Source organism: Myotis daubentonii, chromosome 4 (genome assembly GCF_963259705.1).
Source record: "Myotis daubentonii chromosome 4, mMyoDau2.1, whole genome shotgun sequence".
In the NCBI taxonomy this organism is placed as follows: Eukaryota; Metazoa; Chordata; class Mammalia; order Chiroptera; family Vespertilionidae; genus Myotis; species Myotis daubentonii.
In genome coordinates this window covers 21,096,403-21,118,312 of record NC_081843.1, presented here as the reverse complement: position 1 = coordinate 21,118,312, position 21,910 = coordinate 21,096,403, and the positions used below count along the sequence as shown (strand labels likewise).

At 42.8% G+C, this 21,910-nt stretch overlaps 1 protein-coding gene across 1 annotated transcript in view; it reads left to right on the top strand.

Moving 5' to 3' along the window:
* Positions 1-2,131: 2,131 nt before the first annotated feature.
* Positions 2,132-21,910, top strand: part of GRIN2A (glutamate ionotropic receptor NMDA type subunit 2A) — a 72,652-nt gene continuing 52,873 nt past the window's right edge. Inside the window, exons 1-4 of the mRNA XM_059691954.1 lie at positions 2,132-2,279; positions 7,391-7,516; positions 10,959-11,188; positions 19,235-19,395. Of these exons, the coding sequence (XP_059547937.1) occupies positions 2,147-2,279; positions 7,391-7,516; positions 10,959-11,188; positions 19,235-19,395 (650 nt within the window). The 5' untranslated portion in view covers positions 2,132-2,146. The remainder of the gene's footprint in view (positions 2,280-7,390; positions 7,517-10,958; positions 11,189-19,234; positions 19,396-21,910) is intronic.

Below are 21,910 nucleotides of genomic sequence, written 5' to 3'. Positions count from 1 at the left end.
ACATTTTTCAGAGTCACAGATACCAAGAAGGAAGTCATATCTGGACATGCCATTAACTTAATATACTTATAGCAGTTGTAATTCCAGCCTGGCCCCCTTCTGCTCTGGGAACTTGTGGGGATAGGCAAGATACCTACTTCCTGTTACACTGTGGAGTTGCGTCCACCAGTCATTATATGTAACTGTACACAGATGTAACCTCCCATGACCCCTAAGCTGAGGGTGGCAGGGTCAGAGCAGGTTATCCAGCCTCTAGGCTAGAAATTAGGTCTCCACGGTGGTCCTGGCTGAGAGAAGCAAGTTGGTTGAGCAGAGATTGGGGACAGGATAGGAAGGAGGCAATGGTGAAACAGCCATTCAGAATAGGTGATCTGGGATTCTGAGATAAGCAAAACATTGAAATAAAGATTTCATTTGGCAACCCAATTTCACATCTCACAGTTATTTGATCAAATCTCTTTATACTCATGGGTGTAGATGCAGATCTACACTAATGGTGCTTGATGTGTGTTTATATGCATTTATGTTTGTAGTATGCACTCATCATGGATACTGTAAGGGGTCTAAATATGAAAAAAAACACTTTTCACCATTCAAAAATAGCTAGGCTTCATATTTTATTGTTTTTCCATTCAGATATTTCCTAAGCTCATCTGTTTTTATGTAGTTGTGATCATTCTGTAGATAGCACTATATAGCCTACTTTTTCATATGATGTGGAAACGTAGGTATTTTCTTATTATGAGGTTGGGTTTCTGTAAGCATCATTTCTGTGCTCAGGTAATAGTTTGAGTGTAGATGTGCCAACAATGGGATATTCAAGCAGAGCACATATCTCATGGCATGCGTGACTCAAAGGCAGAGAGTCGAGCTAATAGAATCGCCAAGTGCAAGGTAGAATCACCGTGCTGCTCAGAGAGGTCCCAATCTTCCTACACGAGTTGCTTTTGGCTAACAATTGTCAAGGCCCCTGCTTCCTTATTTTTTAAGGCATTTTTGTGGGTGATTTTTGTGGGTGTCCTTTGAGTATGACTTCGTCAGGTAAATAAAGCAAGGTGGCAGGCACAGAGCAGTGACTAAAACCCTGGTAGATTATGATAGCTTTTAAGACAATTTTAAAAAAATCTGTATTTTAACAAAGTTTGGTTTTCTGATTAAGGGCATTGCTATTTAATAGTGTCACCTTTTACACTCCTTGCCATGTAGGTAGGGAGGGAAAACGTTAAGAATGAAGGTGCCCTGGTTAGACAGATGACTCAATCATGAGACATGAATCTATGGACTCGGGTGGCGGGTAAACCTCAAGTCTCCTGATTCTTAGCTGAGGCGGGTTTTTTTCTCAATAAGGAAAGGCATTTCCTAATCCAGTCACCCTTCCTTTGTCCCTCTGGATGCGCACCTCAATCTGCAGTGATAGGGTCCCGCAAACTCTCCTTCCCCTGCGATTTCACATCCTCTTCCATTTTCCAGGAAGTTTTTATAAGTCAGCTTAGACCAGATCTGGTCTGAAAAGGGTACATGTGCTATAAACTTTTAAAAATAAGAGGCAATCACTCTCACTGTGTAATCGGGATACAAATACTACCTAATTAAGAGAAATGTCATTTAGCACAGTGCATAGCCAGTAGTAATTACTCAATAACTGTTAGCCGTTGTCATGATTATCTCATAATTAAGAGCACTTTTCCACTTTTGCTGTTATAAACTCACCGCACGTCCTTGGAAAAGCCACTTCCTCACTTTGAGCCGCAATTTCCCATGTGAAAAGTAGCGGAAGAGCGTAGCTAATGATTATGAACAAATTTTCCAGTACTAACAGTCTGTGGTCTTGGGATTTTCCTCTACAGTAATTCCACCAATGAGGGAGTGAATGTGAAAAAATGCTGCAAGGGGTTCTGCATTGACATCCTAAAGAAGCTTTCCAGAACTGTGAAGTTTACCTATGACCTCTACCTGGTGACGAATGGGAAGCATGGCAAAAAAGTGAACAATGTGTGGAATGGCATGATCGGGGAAGTAAGTTCTCTTCTCATCCCACGGGTTCCCCTTCAGACTTAGGGCCTGAGGCCCTCGGGGTTGGGGGGACGATAAATAAAGGTGCTCTGCTTTTTCGCCTTGTACCCAGGTGGTCAATCAGCGGGCGGTCATGGCAGTCGGCTCACTCACCATCAATGAGGAGCGTTCGGAAGTGGTGGACTTCTCTGTGCCCTTTGTGGAGACGGGAATCAGTGTCATGGTTTCAAGAAGCAATGGCACCGTGTCCCCTTCTGCTTTTCTAGGTATCTGACCTTCATAGTCTCTCTTGTTTTCCTACAGTGAACTTTGGGTATTTTGTCTTGTTTGCTCCAAGGATGGAACCAGGTAGGAACTGGTTCAGTTCCATTTTAACTACATGAACATATTCCAAAACATGTCACATTTGAATGATCCCAATTCATTTTCTTCCTCAGTGAACATCTTTCATTTACCTTGAACTTGGAAAAATCTGCTGAAAACACAATCACATATTTAGATACTGAAGTTGATTGTGTAGAATGTAGATCAGTAGACATATTTCTTAAAGTCTTGAAGACATTTAAAGTATAAACCTGTCTGTCCCCAGTGAATTTAAGTCATCCCATAGACCATTATTGAGCATCTACATCCCTATCCTCCATCCCTCACTAGAATGAGAGGCACTTATTTCTGGATATAGGAGTGAAAATAATGGTGACTGCACAGTGATTTATACCACTACCCTAATCAACAACATGGGAGTAGTCTGAAGAGTAAACACTGATTTAAAATTAACAGTCATATTTTACTAGTAAATGACTATCCTTTAAGCTGAATGGCGTATGAAGGAGGAAATTCTATTTACGCTCCTTTTAACTATTTCATAAATTCATGTTTTAACATAAGATTGTTTTAAGGCCAAGTAGATTTGTATTTTCTGTCAGCTGGTTTTTTTAGCACTATAAATATATATGCTATAGGTAGCCTGACTAGAATAATTGAAACTGCACAGAACATAGCCAAGCATTATTTATTTTTTCTTTAAAGAGAAAGGTTAAGTTGAGTGGTTAGCATGAATATTTTTTGATAGTGGCTATCTTGAAGACCATGGAATTCAGATGAACTTGCCCTTGACATTCCCCTCTTAGTGTTTTTGTCCTAAATTTGGGAAGGTTAAGATGAACATTTTCTCCTAGAAGAAAACAGTATGAGGGTGAAAAATAGTTCGATTAAGTTCAACTAAATTATCACTTTTTTAAAAGATAAAAACAACAATCACAGCACCCTGTGTCTCTTAGAGAATTAAGATTGCAGACTAGAGCCAGTTTGTGGACACCATCTCCCAGCCCATTGCCTTATTCCTCCACTGTCTTCATTTACTTGTAATGTCAGCACCCAACAACACTTTTAGTCTTTATTCTCCTGAGTGAAATGTTGACGAGCAGGATTTTGGATACTGCCTTACTCACAGAAACATGGATTTACTATTTTCATTTTTTTATAATCCATTTAAGCTGTTGAAATCCATCCCACTCACTGGATTACGATTTTGCACCGTTGCTTCAAATGTCATAGCCTTTGTTGGCATATGGTAGGCCTTTACAAATATACACCTCACTGTGTTCCTTTTGTGCCTTTGTCTGATATGGATAACAATGCCCATGTCTTAAGAAGGGAGCCTCACTGTACCATGAAATATGATCCATATTTCAAACCATTGATCCATACATGCAACATGTACAGAATCTTAATAATTATTGGATAGACTCTCACTCATTAGTCACTCTTAGTCATCCCTCCAACCCCCAGTTTCCTATCAGACCCTTTAATAAGGATCTTTGGCCCTGGAGATTAGGAAAGGGTTGGAGGAGGTGAATTCATGGAAAGAGATCTCTTTCTTTTCACAAATTGTCCACATATCTCTTTAGTGAGCTAGACAGAGGTTTCTTTCCAGTTCAATCAGAGAGACAAAAATATCAATTGGCTTGTTTCATAAAAATGGGTCGCTGATATTGAATCTGGCTTCAACCCAGTTTCCCTAGGTTTTTATCTTATCTGCATTAGTAGAACATTTCCATAAAAAGTCAAGTATTTTTGCTAAATTTAGTCAAACTTTCTTTTTCCCTTACTCTTCCTACTGCATTTTTAAAATAAAATAAAACAAAATAAATTGTAGCTGGAGGACACTATTTTCCAAGCTGTTTTTACCCAGTAGGCTTAATATTTTTCCTAGTCACTAAATTACATCCCTATTCGATCGACTGTGCACCTCTTTATTTACGGTCATTATCTGCAGGTTTTCAAAGCCATAATGAAGCATGCTAAGCTACATTTTTTTCCATTCGCTGGCTCAGTCATCTGGAAGAGCCAAAACATTCAAAATCTGATTGCATGGCTCTTCATTATTTCCTATTCTCTCTCCTCCGCAAGCCCCATTAGCTCACATCTGAAACCCTTGCAGGTAATGCCTCTAAGCTTTTGTGTAAAAATGTAACCAGCGGCTCTTCAAGGACAGAGATGACATCTCTTACAATATTTCCATTCATTTAATTCTAAAGACTTTCTAAGCAGGTTGGATTCTTTGATCCAAAGAAATGCTGACCTGGAGTCTCATAGATTGAAGTTCCCTCATGGATAAATGTTGAATCTGTTTTAAGCCAGTAGAGGATGTCATCCAGAGTTATCTAAACATATTTCTGGGTCACTCCTTAGACATTATAGATAGTGCTTCACCACTGTTCTAGTGCTTTTCTTTGTTGTTGTGGTGTGTGTGTGTGGAGGAGGGGGGTGGGGGGGTGCGCGAGTGCGTGCATGTGTGCTATCTGACAATAGCAACCCTTCAGGGCATTAACAGGAACTTAATTTAAACTTACTAAAATCAGAATCCTGCAGCAGAACACTTATATTTCTGTGCCATGCGCACAAGTCAAGGGATAGATGTTGTCCCTTCCAAGTTGGAAATCATCTGGCATCAGTTACTTTCTCAGCTTCCACCTCATTTTCTGACCAGTCAGTGACTAGGATGAATCAATTGCCAAATGAAGCCCACTGCGGATTCACAGATTCTGACATGTGAATAGAATTCAGGAAGGGTTTCCTCTGATGTTTTATAATATGATGGCAACCTGCAGAGAAGAGGGAGCTATCAGAGCAATTAAGTGGGCATGTTTTAAACACCAGGATGCATTTTCAGGACCCTGAACAGCACCCTGCACCACCAAGTCTTGCTTTCGCTGTAGAATCAAACAGCCATTTCATCCAATCTGTTACATGTATACAGTGTGCAGCACATACTACCAAATGTTTCCCATGCACATGTTCATTTGCTCATCACAATGATCCTCTCTGTTAAGACACACTATCCCATTAGTATACCAAACCTGGAGAATTAATTTAACATCTCTATTCTTAATATTAAGTAATTTTAATCTCTTCATTATTCATTTATTTCTCCCCCTTTTTTGGATACACCTCATTACCAAATTCTGTTATTTCGGGGACCTAATATTGTTTGTTACTCAAGCTAAATTTAACCAAGATAAATTTCAGTTGTATCAACGATTTCTTCAGGCTCATCTTGTGTTATACAAGTCAAGTGATTTCTGTTGTTATCTGTTGCTTTTTAACATATTTACACTTTCAAAACTGCATTGCAAATAGTACAGCTGCTATAGGGAAGTTTGGAAATTCCTCAAGTCAAATATAGCCCTGACCGGGTAGCTCTGTTGGTTAGAACTGGGGTTCTAACCAACATCCTGATGCACTGAGGTTCCAGGTTCAGTCCCTGGCCAGGGTGGGAGTCAACCAGTGACTGCATAAATGGATGGAGCAACAGATCGATCTCTCTTTCTCTCTCTCTCTCTCCCTCCCTCCCTCTCCCTGTCTCTCTCAGGATCAAACAATAAAAAAAAAAACACATTAAAAAACGGCATCACAAAATTTTAGAAGTATCCAATACGGTTAAAGCTTCAGACATATTAGTTTCTTGTTATATATTAAGTTCATTAAGTGGGAATTTGTGGTGACCTCTAGCTCTGTTAGGTAGTCACAGACTTTAATAAGATGGCGGTTTGCTATCAGCCTAGTTCTTTATGAGTATTACTAGCTCCATCAGAAAAACAATTTAAAAATAATAAAATGTCTACTGTCCAAAAGGTATTATTGGGCTTCTTACATTTTACCCTCAGAAAATGTTTGCTTATGATGAAAAGGATTATAAGTTCAATGCGTGGGGTTGATAGGAATATTGGAAGGCAGTTTCAAAGGCAGTTTCTTTTCAATGATGCATTCCGGTGAGGATCCAGGGTGGGCCAAAAGTAGGTGTACAGTTGTGAGTATGTGAAACACAGAGTTTATTCTTATATTATTACTTATTAAGTATTGTACTATTATTTTGCCCAGTGCTGTATATTCATTTTTAATATTTTAGTCTGCTGATTTTCTAGTAAATCTATGTCATACACAGATAAAATGCCTCTATTCAGCTCATTTTCATATCCTCAATCAGATTGAATAGAAATGTTCATTTATTTTATAGACTATCTCTTACTTTTTAGAGTGTCCTAAGATTTAGAACCTTGTGAGTTGGCCTGCCCTCCTGTGACCTCCACATAAAAATGAACTTGTGGCAACTACTTTCAGGGGCAATAGTCATCTATCCATCTACTACTTCACTTCCTCTGCCCTTTGATTGAATTGTCATGGGAATGCCATCAAATGACTTTCCAATTGCATTGAAGCCCATTACCAACATCAACCAGGTACTGAAATTGTAGAGATCTCACCTGTCTTAGCAGGAGGTGAGAGGGAGAGTGTGTGAGCAGTGGTGCAGACACAGCCTTCCAATATTCCTATCAACCCCACGCATTATGACCCTTTTCTAACAGGTTGTAACTCCCCCGATTACTTCTAGAATCCCCTGCATATCATCCCTCTGGCATGTAAAAATAAAAATTGAAACAACAATAAAACTCATGGTAATTGGCAGGAGCCTGATGGTTGACTATTGGAGTCTAGCCTTGGTTTGGTTCCCTGGATGATTCTCTGATTATATAGGCTCCTGTGGCCTCTTTATTTGCATTCTAGCTTCCTCCCCTGGTATTATCATTCTATTTTGTTTTTATTATCCTTGACCTGATTTGCAAAATGTCATATGCTCTTCTCTATTTTTATCCTAGTCTGTGCAGTCTTATAAAGTGCCTCAAATATTTTGTAGAATAAAGAATGGTTCAAATGTATGAATAAAAAATGACTAGCTCCCTTTGAACGATCAGATGCACATTAGAGAAAGTTTCTCGGTGAGCCTGAAAATGGACCTCTGGGCTTCCTGCTGGCCCTGGCTGCGAGGAACAGCAAACTGATCATGTCTCCCTCCCTCTGGCCTGTTTCTCTGCAGAACCATTCAGCGCCTCCGTCTGGGTGATGATGTTTGTGATGCTGCTCATCGTGTCCGCCATCGCTGTGTTTGTCTTTGAATACTTCAGTCCTGTTGGATACAACAGGAACTTAGCCAAAGGGAAAGGTGAGAACCCCTTCATAAACATGATTCAACATTAGTGCTATTTACTGTCCATTAACATTTCATATTTAGAACACAGGATCCTCTATTTGCTGTGCTAAACCATTGTACAAATGGTCATTGATATGACTTTCAATCCCATACAAGTATTGCTTATTCACTTCAACTGAAAAAAAAAAAGATAAAACAAAATGAAGCATTTTGTCTTGTTATAACTTGGAGTTCATAGTTAAATGGAAACTGGTATTCCATTTGTTGAGTAAGCAGATTTGATGAATATTTTTTGGCAATTAATTTAAAATATCTGTGTCAAAAGAAATATTAAAATTGAAGGGAGTCTCAACTTTAGTCTGTGTAAGAAAATGGCTTTACAGAATCTAGTTTAAGGATATCATCCAAAGTATTGCATCATAATTATACTCGTTCAACAATAAATGTAATTATAAAATGGTATTTTCTCCCAAAGAGTTATATTTTCCTCTTGACAGTGCCTGACCTTAGTGCAATGTATTTGACAAAGTGGCAATCAGTAGATAGGAAATTGAATTGGGAGGCATTCATTGGCTATAACTTATTAAGAGGCTCCCACACAAGCCAATATTCATGTAATGTATATAAACACATTACATCATTTTGAGTGAATTTTCCTCAGTGCACAATAAATTCTAAGTGGATGGTATATTAGAAAGGTGCCAGGACCAACTCTCCTTCCTGAAAAATGACTTGAGGTTGTAGAAGACAGCAGATCTTCAAGGTACAGTTATTTAAAAACAAGATGCTTTAATTCGGATATATACTTTTCATGCGGAAGATCCAATGTTAGAAACAGCCAACAAGTCCTGGGAATCTATTAGGAACTTTGTTTTATTGTCCTCCTCCCACTTCTTCTTCACCATTGAAGAGTGGTGATTACTACATAAACCATCTCCAGTCAACCAAACGTAGTAAAAATACCATAAAAATCTGTTGAATTTGAATGGGAGCATCACCCAGGTCTTCACAAACAGGATGATGCAACGAGCAAGTATGGAGCTTTCTGATAGAATGGAACCTGAGACAATTTTCTGTGGGTGATCAATAGAGTAGAGTAGGTCTTCACATGTGCAGAATGAGCGTCTGTGCAATTTATGAATTTGTGCACTTATTTGGTGACTATTTGTTGAGTAGGTGCTATGTGCCAGGCACTGTACTGGTACAGGGGGATAACATGGTAAGTTGGATAGACACTTCCTGACCCTCAGGGAGCTGGGAGTTTAGTTGTGGAGACAACATGTAAATACACGAATTAATAATCACAGATTGTAATAACTCTCAAAAAGAAGGGGGAAACAAAGTGAATTGATGGAATGGAGATGCTACTTAAATAAGATGGTTGAACAAGGAAGGACTTTAGGAAGAGATGACATTGGAGCTGAGACCTGAAGAATGAGAAGAGTTCAGTCATGAGAAAAATGGAGGGAAAGGCATTCCATGCAGAGGGAACAGCAAATACAAAGGCCTTGGCATGGGATAGATCTTGATATGCTTAAGAAACAGAGAAGATGTGAGTGAGAGAGGTGGACGATGGTATAAGATGAAGTTAGAAAGATAGGCTGCTGACTGTGGTAAGCATTTCAGGTTTTCCTCAATATATAATGGAAGGGAAGAGAGGGAATGAAACACGGCCGGTGTGGGAGGTCCCTGGGGCCACTCTGTCAAGACAATGAGAAGGGTGGCAGCATTGGAAGGAGAGGACTAGGTAGGAAGGTGTATGATCCCCAAGAGAAAAGATCAGTGGTTTGGACTTGGATGGGGTAATGGAGATGGAGGTAAGTGGATAAATTTGAGATATATCTCAGAGAATAAAAAAAATCATTCAGAGGCCATCATGTGCAATAATTTCTCCTTTGGCCAAAGCACTCGTGAGAAGATCATTGTAAAGAACCTAGCATGCGAACTCTCCAGCCTTTCTATTACATCAGGGCTTTCGATTTCCTGCTCAACTGCATGTGGAAACTCAGGAAATAGCAGCTACTTGTTTCTTTGTGCAAAATGGCTTTTGCTTCCATTTCACTGCACTTCATGGCAAAATTATATAGCCTGGTAATAGTATTCATGAATCAGGAAATCCCAAAAGTCTTGGACAGATCCTTTGCAACTGCCCATTCCTGACTCCCAAAGAGCTGTCACTTCTGATCAACATGCGCTCTTAATAAAATGAAGTGGTTCATGAAGTTAAGTGGATTGACTCTCATTATTTTTTTTCTTGAGTTCTCGGCCTGTTGGGAACGAGCCCAGAAGATCATAAAACTGGGCAAAGAGAAACAGAAGAGACTGAGGTCGGAAAGAATACAATTAATTGCCTTTTCTTTTATGCGTTGTGTATGGATATTATAAGTATCGCTGTAGCCTGCATTTGGCCTCCAGTGTGGGAAAAGCCTGTGTCTCCTAGGCTCCCTGCCCAGAACTTCATCACTTCCATCAATCTGCATTCACTTCTGCCACTTGATTTATTGCCCACTCTGCCTGCCTCTCCAGCTGAAGTCTGAGCAGATCATTTTTTTACATCTTCATTTACTTAAATGGCATAAAAATTAACCTTCTGTTAAAGGAAGACCTTTCCTACAATGAAATGAGGGCATACATTGATTTTTTTCCCTCTTGTGCAAAACAGACCTGAAAGCCCTAACCTGCACTTTTTCTGGTCTGCACCATCCTCTCCCCAATACATTTCAACATGTGGTTCTGCCTCTTGAGTTAAGGCTGCTGCAGGGAACATCTGAGAATCTTGGGGACACACTGTGTCAGGGTACATGGAGAGGAAGAGTGCCTGATAGCACAGTTCGTTTTCCATGACCCTGCAACCAAGCATCTCCCACCTGTGAAGTGTTTGAAGAATTAAGCCCTTGTAGTTCTGTTCCTTCATGTCTCCATTTGGAGAGAGTTTTATTCCTATATTGTGAACACTTTACATCTGAGTTTGAATAGGAGCAAGTGCTAGGGGCAATCGCATTAGAATACCAAACACCAGTCCCACGGAATCGCATGGTTCTTATGCGATAGCACATGGGGTGAATAGCCCCTCCCCACCCCACGTTTCTGTAAAGCTTTCTTTACGTGTATCGAGGAGCTTGCCCTCCCAATGGAAATCAAATCGAAATTTAAAACTGGTCATAACAGTACTTGTCACTCAAATCCACATTTTGCATAATCATTTCTTCTTCCTTTTTTGTTCTTCTTTTATTTTCTTTTAAGAAATGTGGCAAAACCCAGCTAGATAGAAATATAGGGAGAATTCTAATTTTTAAAGAAAAAAAAGGAGATATGGTGGCTGTGGTTCTGAGGCAATGAAGGAACACAACTGTGACGTAATTCCATCTTCTAGCAACTGTCAGCGGCCATCGAGTAGTTATTAAACACTCGCATTTTGGGAAGCTGCTGAGAATGTCCTTTCTGTCGTTTGCAGCACCCCACGGGCCTTCTTTTACGATTGGAAAAGCTATATGGCTCCTTTGGGGCCTGGTGTTCAACAACTCCGTGCCTGTCCAGAATCCTAAAGGCACCACCAGCAAGATCATGGTGTCCGTGTGGGCCTTCTTTGCCGTCATATTTCTGGCCAGCTACACAGCCAATCTGGCTGCCTTCATGATCCAGGAGGAATTTGTGGACCAAGTGACGGGCCTCAGTGACAAAAAGGTAAGGTGACCTTGCTATCCTCCCTGCCTGAGGGCGGATCACAAATGCTCTTCCCTCGGAAGGGAGCGATTCAGGCATTGTCATCCAGATCCACCACTCAAGCACAAAGCCAGAGGATTTTTTCCCTTCTCGGTTTAAATGGGCATATTTCTAAAAATGCTAGGAACAGAACCATAAGCTTCACTCTCCCAGGTCTGAAAGGTTCCAGATCTAATTTGGGAGCAGTTTCCCCACGTGGTCAGTCCTTCTATTTAGATGCTCTTGCCGGTGATGAGGCCCTGTGGCTCAGGGTTCCAGCTCTGGTTGCAGCCCTCCTTTCTGGGAGAGTGTGATGTCGAGGAAGATCCTGAGCCTGGACAGGGACAAACTTGGGGTGAAGTGGGGTGCTCTAGGCTAAAGGTACCTCCTGATTCTGTGATCTTGGAGGAGTCTCTTAAAGACTCTATGCCTTGGAGTCCTCATCTATGACATGAAAAAAAAATCATCTCTAAGCCCTACCCAGACAGGAAGCTGACAACTGCTTTTTTAAAAACATAGATTTTTTATTGATTTCATAGAGGAAGGGAGAGGGAGAGAGAGAGAAACATCAATGATGAGAGAGAATCATTGATCGGTTGCCTCCTGCATGCCCACAACCCGAGCATGTGCTCTGACTGGGAATCGAACTGTGACCTCCTGGTTCATGGGTCGACGCTCAACCACTGAGCCATGCTGGCCAAGCCTGACAGCTGCTTTTTACTCTGTGGCCAATCAGCCTCATTTTCAGCACACCTGACTCACCTGAAATGTCTTCAAAGGACTTGAAAGGATCAGTTTTTCATTTCCCACCAGTTCTTTTACTCCACCACCTCTCCAATCCTCCCTGATGGGGCTGTGCTTACTGCATTGAGACGGGAGTGATCACACCTGCTCTCATTCTCCGCTGAAATGTAGGAGGTTTGCGGGGTATGCGTGGCTATTCAGAAATGCACAGAGAGGAAGAAAGGAGGTAAACGGGTGCATCCTGCTATTGAAATCCTAGCTTCCAAAAACAAATCCCAACTTGCTAAGCTCAGCAATATGAGGATTGCAGCGCTGCAAAGATTTTCTGTCTCGTGTGTGTGGATAATTTGTCTCTATAAAATCTCACTATCACATCTTGTTGACATAAGTCTACATATACGCTTTTGGCATTCATCAATAAGTTGCTGAATAGAAAATCAGTCCAGAAAAAGCCCTCACAGCTTTTCCGTGTTATCTGCTGTGGTTGAAAGAGGTACTGAGGAGCCTGTCATCAGAGAGATGAAAGGGGTTGGAGTGAGTCATCCTCACAAAAGTGCCATGACCCTAGGTAGTGTGTGGCCTCTCTCTGATGGCTTCCTACTGTAGCTTGAGTAAATGCCATCCTACATACCATGGCGACAAAGCCCTTTATTTTTTGGCTGACGCCATATATCCCCTCCCTCTCCATCACCAAGGCCCCCTCTCCGTTCCTTAAAAACTCCAAGTTCATTTCCAACCCAGTGCCCTTGCACTGTGTCCTCTGCCTCCAGTGTCTTCCCATTCTCACCGCTGGTTCCCCCATGACATTCACCTCTTGGGACTGGTCTTCACTGTGGTGAACTTGGTAGCCTGAGCTGGTGCTCCTGTGAAACTCGCATTGCAGAAGGAAGAAATAAACAGCAAACCAGTAAATGTAAATGGAGACTATCCCAGGCAGAAATGAGTGATATAAAGGAGATAAAACTAATGAGATTAAAATTGACTTGGGAGCTCAGGTGCCCATCAGCAGATGAGCGGATAAGAAAGCTGTGGTACATTTACACAATGGGACACTACTCGGCCATAAAAAAGAAGGAACTCTTACCTTTGGTGACAACATGGTTGAGCCTGGAGAGTGTTATACTAAGTGAGATAAGCCAGTCAGAGAAAGATAAGTGCCATATGATTTCACTTATATGTGGAATCTAATGAACAAAATAAAGTGACAAACAAAATAGAAACAGACTCATAGATACAGAGAACAGACTGAGAGCAAAAAAACAAACCCAAAAACAAACAAACAAACAAACAAAAACCCCACACACAGCGAAAAACTCATAGACACAAACCACAGTATACTGATTACCAGAGGGAAAGTGGGGTGCAGGGAGATAGAAGAGGGTAAAGGGGAGATAATTGGTGATGGAAGGAGACTTGACTTGAGGTGGTGAACGCACCATACAATATACAGATGATGTCTTATAGAATTGTACACCTGAAACCTATGTAATTTTATTAACCAGTGTCACCCCAATAAATCAAATTTTAAAAATTTAAAATTGACTTGGGGAAGGGGATCTCAGGAGAGTGCATATGAAAGAGTTATCTGGCACTGAGTAGGTGCTCAGTTCATACTTGCTGATGAATGAAGAAATCATGGTGTTGGACACTGTCGGCATATTCCCCCCCCCCCCCCCCCCCCGCCACCAAGGTGTCCTGAGATCCCTTTTCCAGCTGTGTGCCCAGGCTCACCTTTACTGTTAAGGCTCCTACAAGGGATCTTCACAGGACAGTTACCTTTGGGCATAGGAACTGGGATTGAACATTCTCCCAATCTTTTCAGTTGCCTGTAACCAACCGGTGTGAGGGTACAAACGCCCAGCTGCTCTGTTGCTTCCAGGCAGGGCAAACTCGAAGCAGTTTCCTGTCCAGAGCCCCCTGCTAGATCAGGCAGAGGCTGAGACTTTGCCTAAAATTACACCCTGGGTTGGCTTCCTCCCTCCCCTGACCTCTGTCCCCCACTCCCTCCCTGGTTTCTCCTGGCTCCCTTCCTTAATAAGTCAAGTTCACCCAAGTCCTTGGCTCAGGGTCGACTTCTGGCTGACTCCCGCCTAAAGCGTAGGGCATCTGTGAGGCAGCAGATAAAGAAAGCCCCTCACTCAGAGATGGAAGGCTGGGTCCCATTGCCTCTCTGCCGCATACGGTCTCCGAGATGCTTTCCTGGCATGTAGCCTGTCGGGTCTTCTTACCCCTCCCTGTCAGTTGGGAATCCTAGTTGGAGGAGGATGAAAGGAGACTGCAGGCATGCACGTGCCTTGGAGCCTATAAGTCCCCTACAGGCACCGTGCCCCGTGACCCAACTCTATCACATTATGGGAGCAAAGGTACAGTTTCTAGAAGAAGTGACCGGAGGTGCAGGGGAAGCACTAGGGAGCCATGTCCTGGATGCGAGGATATTTTAAGAAAATCATTGGCAGTCTACTCTGCTTTTTGTTGCTATTTTCAAAGACGAGGGGAAAAAATCCCCTGCTACATAGTTTTGGTTCTACATAATATGGCCGCTTGTGGGAAAACTAATTAGAACCACTAATAATTTGACTGACCTTCTCTCATTTGGAAACACCTAGTAACAGATACTGCGTCCTCGTGGGACACAGCTCAGATGCAACCTCAGAGCGTCGGCGGCAAGCAGAGAGCTCTTTTAATTAAATGTTTGATACAATTAGATAAACAGCAACGTTCTTGGAGTAAATAAGCTAAGTGCTCCCAGAAGATTAATAGCAGATACACCGAGAAAGTTTGCACAATACAAATCTATATTGAATCAATTTGTTTTAATACTGTTCACAGTGGGTTTCTCTCTCTCCCTTTTTAAAACACGAATACCTGTGTAACAACTCAGGTTTACAATACGTGAAGCCGTTTGCAGGATTAGTGCTTGCTGTGCAGAGGCACCTTTGGGGTCCATGGTGTGATCAGATGAGCTTGGGTTTAAATAACAAGTGGGCGGATTTGCTGGTAGATACTCCCCCAGGAATTATTAAAGGAAAGTTGGAAATCCAAACTGTTGGGACTCACTATGGTAGGGAAAACCCATCTTTGAGAGGCAGCTTAACATAGTGGGAAGAGCAGTGTCATATTTGGGATCAAATGGCCCTGGATTCAAGTCCTGGCCTTGCCATATAATGGTTATATGGCCTTCAGTATGTCAGTATCACCAAGGCTTAGTATCCTAATAAAAGATGGGGGGGGGGAGGGTGGTATTAGTATCATCTGGCAAGGTTGGTGTGAGGATTAGAAGTAACCTACTGCTTCTACCCTGCCCTTCTCTTCATCACCCTCCTCTTCCTCGTTGTCATCATCCCTGACTGATTCAACCATTCCTCACTTCTGGAGTCTAAAGTGGTATTGCACTGAGGTGGCCTTTGTGACAGCAATGGAGGGAATTGGGGGAAGTGCCCTGGTTCTTGTGGAGTCGTGCTGCCTCTGGGCACTGCGGTCGTGCTGCCGGAGGCCCTGGCCCTCCATACTTACTGGTTGAATGGAGGCCTCTGAGCCTCTTAAGGGCCATAGCTGTTCGATGCTGACATCAGGAAGCCCGTGGAACTCCACCAGGGGAGAAGACTGCACTAGAAATAGGGCCTCTAGTTGCCAGTGTTCCTGATTTACAGCCACAGAAGACAGATATTTCTAATAAATGTGTAGTGTTGGTTCATAAGAGGAACAGAGAAAGGTCCTGGTCAAGTGCCACATTCTTCCTGCACAATTTATTTCCCAGACCAGCATCTCTACTTCCTCCATCATAAGTTGCTTGCCGCGTCTCAATCACTTGGACGACTTTCAGACCTGGCCACATGCTGGATGAGGAAAATAATTAGAATATTATACCCTTCTAATCCCCTGTTCTCCACAGCGGAAGGTTACACTGGCTCACTCTGTGGCTAAAGGCAAGCTCAGCAACAACAGGTGATGCGTATCAAGCATGCGGATGCCAGGAAGTGTTGCAAGCTCTCTGTGATTAATTGCAAAAGCAACCCCCAATTTACAGACAGAGAAACTGAGGCGCAGAGAACTTACGCAGCTGCTCGCAATGACTGCGTTCCTAAATGGCACATGAGAAGCTGAACGCTCTGAGCCCAAGTTCAAGGGAAGCCAGTAAACAGGAACAGTGAGGGCAGCCTGGGGAAAGAAGCCATGAGGGTTCCACTGGCTCTGGGGATCGTGATTGCATTGTTCTGCATCCCCCGTTCCTATGCTAATGCGCACATTGGTCTCTTTCTACTTGCACGGGGAACTCCCTGGGAGAAAGTGGCACCAGAAACTATTCCCCCCAAGAAACACAGAATGTGTCCTTGACGCGAGGGCCTGGGACTCAGGAGATGAGTCATGCTTGCCCCTCTTTTTCACACTGTAGACCAGTAGCTTCTTAACCGTGAAATTAATGTAAGGGGTGTGACCATTCAAAAAACAGAGCCTAATGAATGCCATCGAGTATACCACATGTAGAAAGAGTGAGCACTGTGAAGTGGCGTGTGTGTGTGTGTGTGTGTGTGTGTGTGTGTAAAGTGGCAGTGGGAGATGCATTGTGAGTCATGCTGTAAAAGCTTTGATAGCCATGAGTCCAGTGGGAAAGGTTCCTGGATCCCGGTGCTGGGCTGACTTCTGTGTGGATAGCGGTACAGTCAAGGCCAGTGGAGAATGGGAATTCATCACAGAGGCTGATGACCTGCCTGTCACTGTGCAAACCAGAGGCAGGGATGAAAGGGACTCTAACAGAGCTCCTCGGCTCCTCTGCAGCAGGTGGGGAGGGGAGTGGAGGCAGTGAGTCAAATTGGCTCTCTCTGGATGTCTCTGGAGGTTGGGAGCGGCTGCTACAACACCTGGATTCATGAACTGCCACTGTTGTCTCTGTCTCCCAGAGCGAGCCTGGGCTCAGCCTCCTCTTTCAGTGATGAGTTGAGTTGCTGTTGGCTGGGTTGAGTGCAAAGAGCTTTTTATTTTTCACACACACACACACACACACACACACACACACACACACACACTCACACTCACTCACACCCACACTCCCTGCCACGACACTCAGGAGGCTCTCCTTTGGACAATGTATGGCCACTTCCCTCAAATCCTATTGTGGCAGCTTAATTTAGGGGAAATGGTTTTTAACTGGAAATTTTAACAGTGAAATGAAGTCTGAAAAAAAGAATAATGTATCTGGTTGGCCGGACTCTTAGGTAAACTTGCACACTTTCTCTGGCAGTTCTCAGCTCCGTGGAGGGCATGCTGGCCTGGAAGTCCAAGAGGCTTCTGGATTCTAGCCCTGGTCCTGCCATGGAATTGCTGGGTGTCTTTTTCCTCTCTGGGTCTCAAGGTCCTCACCCCTGAAAGAGGAGGGGCTACTAGCATGATCTCTGAGGAACAATGGAAGATAGACCTTAGCCCGTTGTCTCATTACATCAGTTTCTACTTTCAGAGTTATATATTTTACAAAAAACGGAGGCCCACCTTCCTTTTTTTGCCCATAATGACAGTAAAAATGAAAAGAGTAATAGTTTTATTTTTTGAGTGCTTACTCTGTTTCAGGCACTATTCTAATTACTTGACAAATGTTATAATTTTAGACCTTCCCATTGACCCTAATGGAGAGATACTGATATGTTTCCCACTCTACAGGTGGAAAATAAATGTGAAGAAAGTGCCTTATCTAAGGTCCCACAGTTTGTAAGTGATAGAACCTGATTTTACAATCTGTGGACCCGAGCTCAGAATTGTAGCCATTGGCCTGTGTTGCCTCTAGATTTTCATTGTGTTTTGGGGACTCAGACCCAGTTCTCTGGACTCCTAATCTAGTTGGTTGCCCCAAATGCTGAAGTTGTAAGTGGACAGTATCAGCCAATCATGGAAGACTAGTGGGGCATGGACAGTGAGCTTTCATGAAGGCTGGAGGTTCCATTCACAACATGGGAGCCCCTAAGAAACGAATGCTTAGTAGGGACATCAGCTTAACAAATGTTCATGAGCCTGCCATTATGCCTAGAGTATGTTAGGCCTCCAATAAGTATTGCATGTATGGATGAACGAGTGAGTAGAGAATGAGTCAGTGATGACATATAGTTATTGTAGGCAAAGAAAAATAATTTTTCCTCTATTCTTCTAGGTTCCTGGTTGAGAATGCCCCTCTCCTCCCCAATAATAAGAGACAGGTTAACAGGAGAAAAAAACAAAAAAATTTAATAACAAGTGTAACTCCTGTATGCATAGAAGATACCCAAGAAAATGGAGTAACTCCCTTAAATAGCCCAAGCTACCACCTTAAATACCATTTCCAGCTAAATAAAGACAAAAGATGTTCAGGGGGAGACCAATTACCCGAGGTTACCAGGAAAAGCACAGTTAACAAGGGTATGTTTGTTATGTAGACTTAAGTCAGTTGCCTTTTCCATTGGTAAGAGTTCCTAGAGACTTAGTCATCTTCCTCTTCCAGGTACAGCAAGAAAGACACCCTTACAAATGGAGATTTTCCTCAAAAATGTAAATGTCTCTCTCAGGAGGGTAACTTCTACGTGGTTTTCAGAGCTTCTACTGTGTCTGCTGATTTAAAAAAAAAAAAAAAATCAGCCCCAAGTAATCCTTATGGCAAAGAAACATATTTTGGGGTGGCAAAATCAGCTTCCCTTCATCATTTTCTGGGTGAGGTGAAAGTCTTGTTCAGAGTTCAGAGTGATTGGTGGGGAGCACAGAAAATCCTATATAATAAAAGGCTAATATGCAAATTATCCCCTCAGGAGTTCAACTGCTCACTATGATGTGTGCTGTCCACCAGGGGGCGGCAGCCAGGGGAAGGAAGGCCCCAGCCAGCAGCTGGAAGGCCCTGATTGGCCCTGATTGCCGGCCAGGCCTAGGGACCCTACCCATGCATGAATTTTGTGCACCAGGCCTCTAGTTTTATCATAAGATGGATAAATTAACCAAATGAAAATAATACCCTCATCCCTGCTCAGCCAACATTTCCTGAGCTCTGCCAGGTCCCCAGTGCTCACCACTAGGCTACTGTCTACAATGGCACCAAGAAGTTCAGTCCAACAAGTTATCTATTGTGTACCCAGCCAGTATGTACTGGGGAAGAGCATGGAACAAGACAGACACTGGAGCTCACAGACCAGTGGGAGATGTGATTAAGAAGCACAAAACTGAATGTGTTTTTGCTGTGCTAAAGCATGCATATGTTTAACTCCTGACACAAGGCAAAGTGGTGGCTGACTTCTTTTCCTTCTCCTCTTCCTTCTCCTTTCTCTCTCTCTCCAGTTTCAGAGACCTCACGACTATTCCCCACCTTTTCGATTTGGCACGGTGCCCAATGGCAGTACGGAAAGAAACATTCGGAATAACTACCCCTACATGCATCAGTACATGACCAAATTCAATCAGAAGGGAGTAGAGGACGCCTTGGTCAGCTTGAAAACAGGGTAAGGATGGTGGCTTCTTCTTCTCCACAGGCCTGCTAGCTGATAAGCCTCACAGAAAATGACTCTCTGCACGCCTTGGTCCTTATCTGCCCCCACTGCATATTTTCTGGAGAGCTGGACAGCCAGATGCACCCCAGTTAAGGGCTGCTTTTGTTAATCTGATGAGCACCACAGGTTTCCTTCTGAGTTGTGTTAAGGAAAAGCAAATCCAGGACACTTTGAAATGCAGAGAGCCAGTGGGGTTTCTTAAACTGATAAAGAAGTTGGCCCAACTCTATGGGCTATTTTACCCAAATAGAAATGTGAAAAAACAGAATTCAACTGAATACCTTCTCCTGCTCCTTTTAGTTCTTCTGACTGGTAGAATAATTAAAAGGACATGGGCAGATTAAGAGGAGAAAATCAAGTTTAATACATGCACACGGGAAAGTCACATAAGCATGCAAATTCCAAGGACAGTCAGGTAAAATGAGGTATATGTGTCATTCTGGACTAAGGGGGGTGGGGGTGGGGCCAAGAAGGGGCCAGGACTTCAAAAGGAAGTTAAGGCACTTTACAAGGGGATGAAAAAAGTGAATATTTAGTAAACAAAGGTTTGCTGGGCCACCTTGAAACAGTGGGACATGGAGGACTTTGATCAAATGGGCTTTGGTAGGTTCCTCCCTGTCTACTGCACCTGGTCTCCTTAACTAAAGTTACCTATGCTGACACCCCCTTCCTCAGAGCAGGTTCTTTTAGGCAGTAAAGGGGCGAGGAAAGGTTTCTGTTGGAGCCTCTTGGGCCTCCATTGTATTCAGTTTAAAATAATCTGCACGCCAGAGTGGCACATCTTGGGGTGATTCGTTTTGAACCCCCACTGTTTAGTTAAAGATCTAATTGGCTTTATTCAGTGATTCATAAATTGGGCAGTGTCCCATCTAACAACTAGAAAGGAGTTCTGAGGAGCTGTGCAAAATGGAAGGCTTTAATAGGCAGAAGGGGGCAGGAAAAGAAGTTTCTAGCAAAAAGTGGATCATTTCATGCAAGGTCACTTTCCTTTGGGGAAGGGCAGGTAGTCAGGCAGATTACCTCACTAGTGCAGACCAGGTAATTCCAGATCAACTGATTAAAGGTCACATTCTTAGGAGAAGCTGAAACCACGATTAAGTCTTGTTTTGCTGATGTGGGACTTAGCATAAGTGACTCCTTTTTGGTTTCTTTCTTTCTTTCTTTCTTTCTTTCTTTCTTTCTTTCTTTCTTTCTTTCTTTCTTTCTTTCTTTCACAGAAAGATCTAAGGAGATTGAGAGTTTATTTGAAAACATAGAGCTATAGATTTTTATCTGATTTTAGGTAGAAGCTTTTGATGTAGCTTTATGTGAAAACTAACAGTATAACATTGATGAAGGAGAAAGGTAATATGGAGAGAAAAGCAATGAGGACTCAACCTAATATTCTTGTGTACCTGTGGCAGCAGCGTGTAGCAGATGCAAAATGCCTGAGGCTGTAAGAGAAGACAGAACAGTGGTTAGGAGTTTAGGCTGTGGAGCTGGAGCACACTTCTCCTCCCTGCTGTTACTTGTTGTGTGAACTTGGACAGTGTTTCAATGGCCCTCAGCCTCATATATAAAATGGGAATACTACTCGGAACTCATTGATAGGGGTTCGGTGAGAAAATGTGCCGGCAAGCATTTCAGAAATCGCCTGGCACAAAAAGTTGACTTGATTGTTAGTGTTGTAGCTTGGTGTAAAGGTTCCACCCTATTCTGTGGACTTACCAAAATATCAGGGACATGCAGAATACATTTTTGAAAGGGTGTCACTAAAAATGATTCTGTTTTAAATGAAGGAGCCGTTTAATGAGGAAAGGTTTGCCTCTCCAGAAAATTAAATTGCATGGAGTGTCCCAGTCACAGGGATTCCTGTTGAGTGAAATGTGACTACAGTGCATTCTCCTGAGTCCACAGCCCCTCCTCGGGCTGTTCGCAGCCCTCTGCAAAGGCCTCGGTGCTCCCTGTGTCTGGTGGGGCAGAGGGGCCTCCTCTGAACCACCAAGGCCAGGTCTCTGCGTAATTCCCCAGGACCTTGGGCTGTTAGCAGTTTGTCCTTTCAGTCTCAGAATCTCTTTGGTATCCTGACAGGGGCTAGGACAGCATGTGTTTGGATTTCGAGTCCATTCCTTACCCAAAACTCACGGACATACTGCTCATTCTGGCTTGCAGGGGATTTTAAAAATGTTTTATAGAGCTAAAAAAAAAAAAAAAGGGCAGAAAATAGCCTTAGACGGTGGCTCAGTGGTTAGAGCGTTGGCCCTCAGACTGAAGGGTCTCGGGTTTGATTCCAGTCAAGGGCACGGACCTCAGTTGCAGGCTCCATCCCCAGCCCCCGTTGGAGCATGTCTGGGAGGCAACCATTCAATATGTCTCTCTGACATCAATGTTTCTCTCTCTCGGTCTCTCCCTCTCCTTTCCACTCTCTAAAAAAAAATCAATGGAAAAAATATCTGTGGGTGAGGATTAACCAAAAAATGCAGGAAAT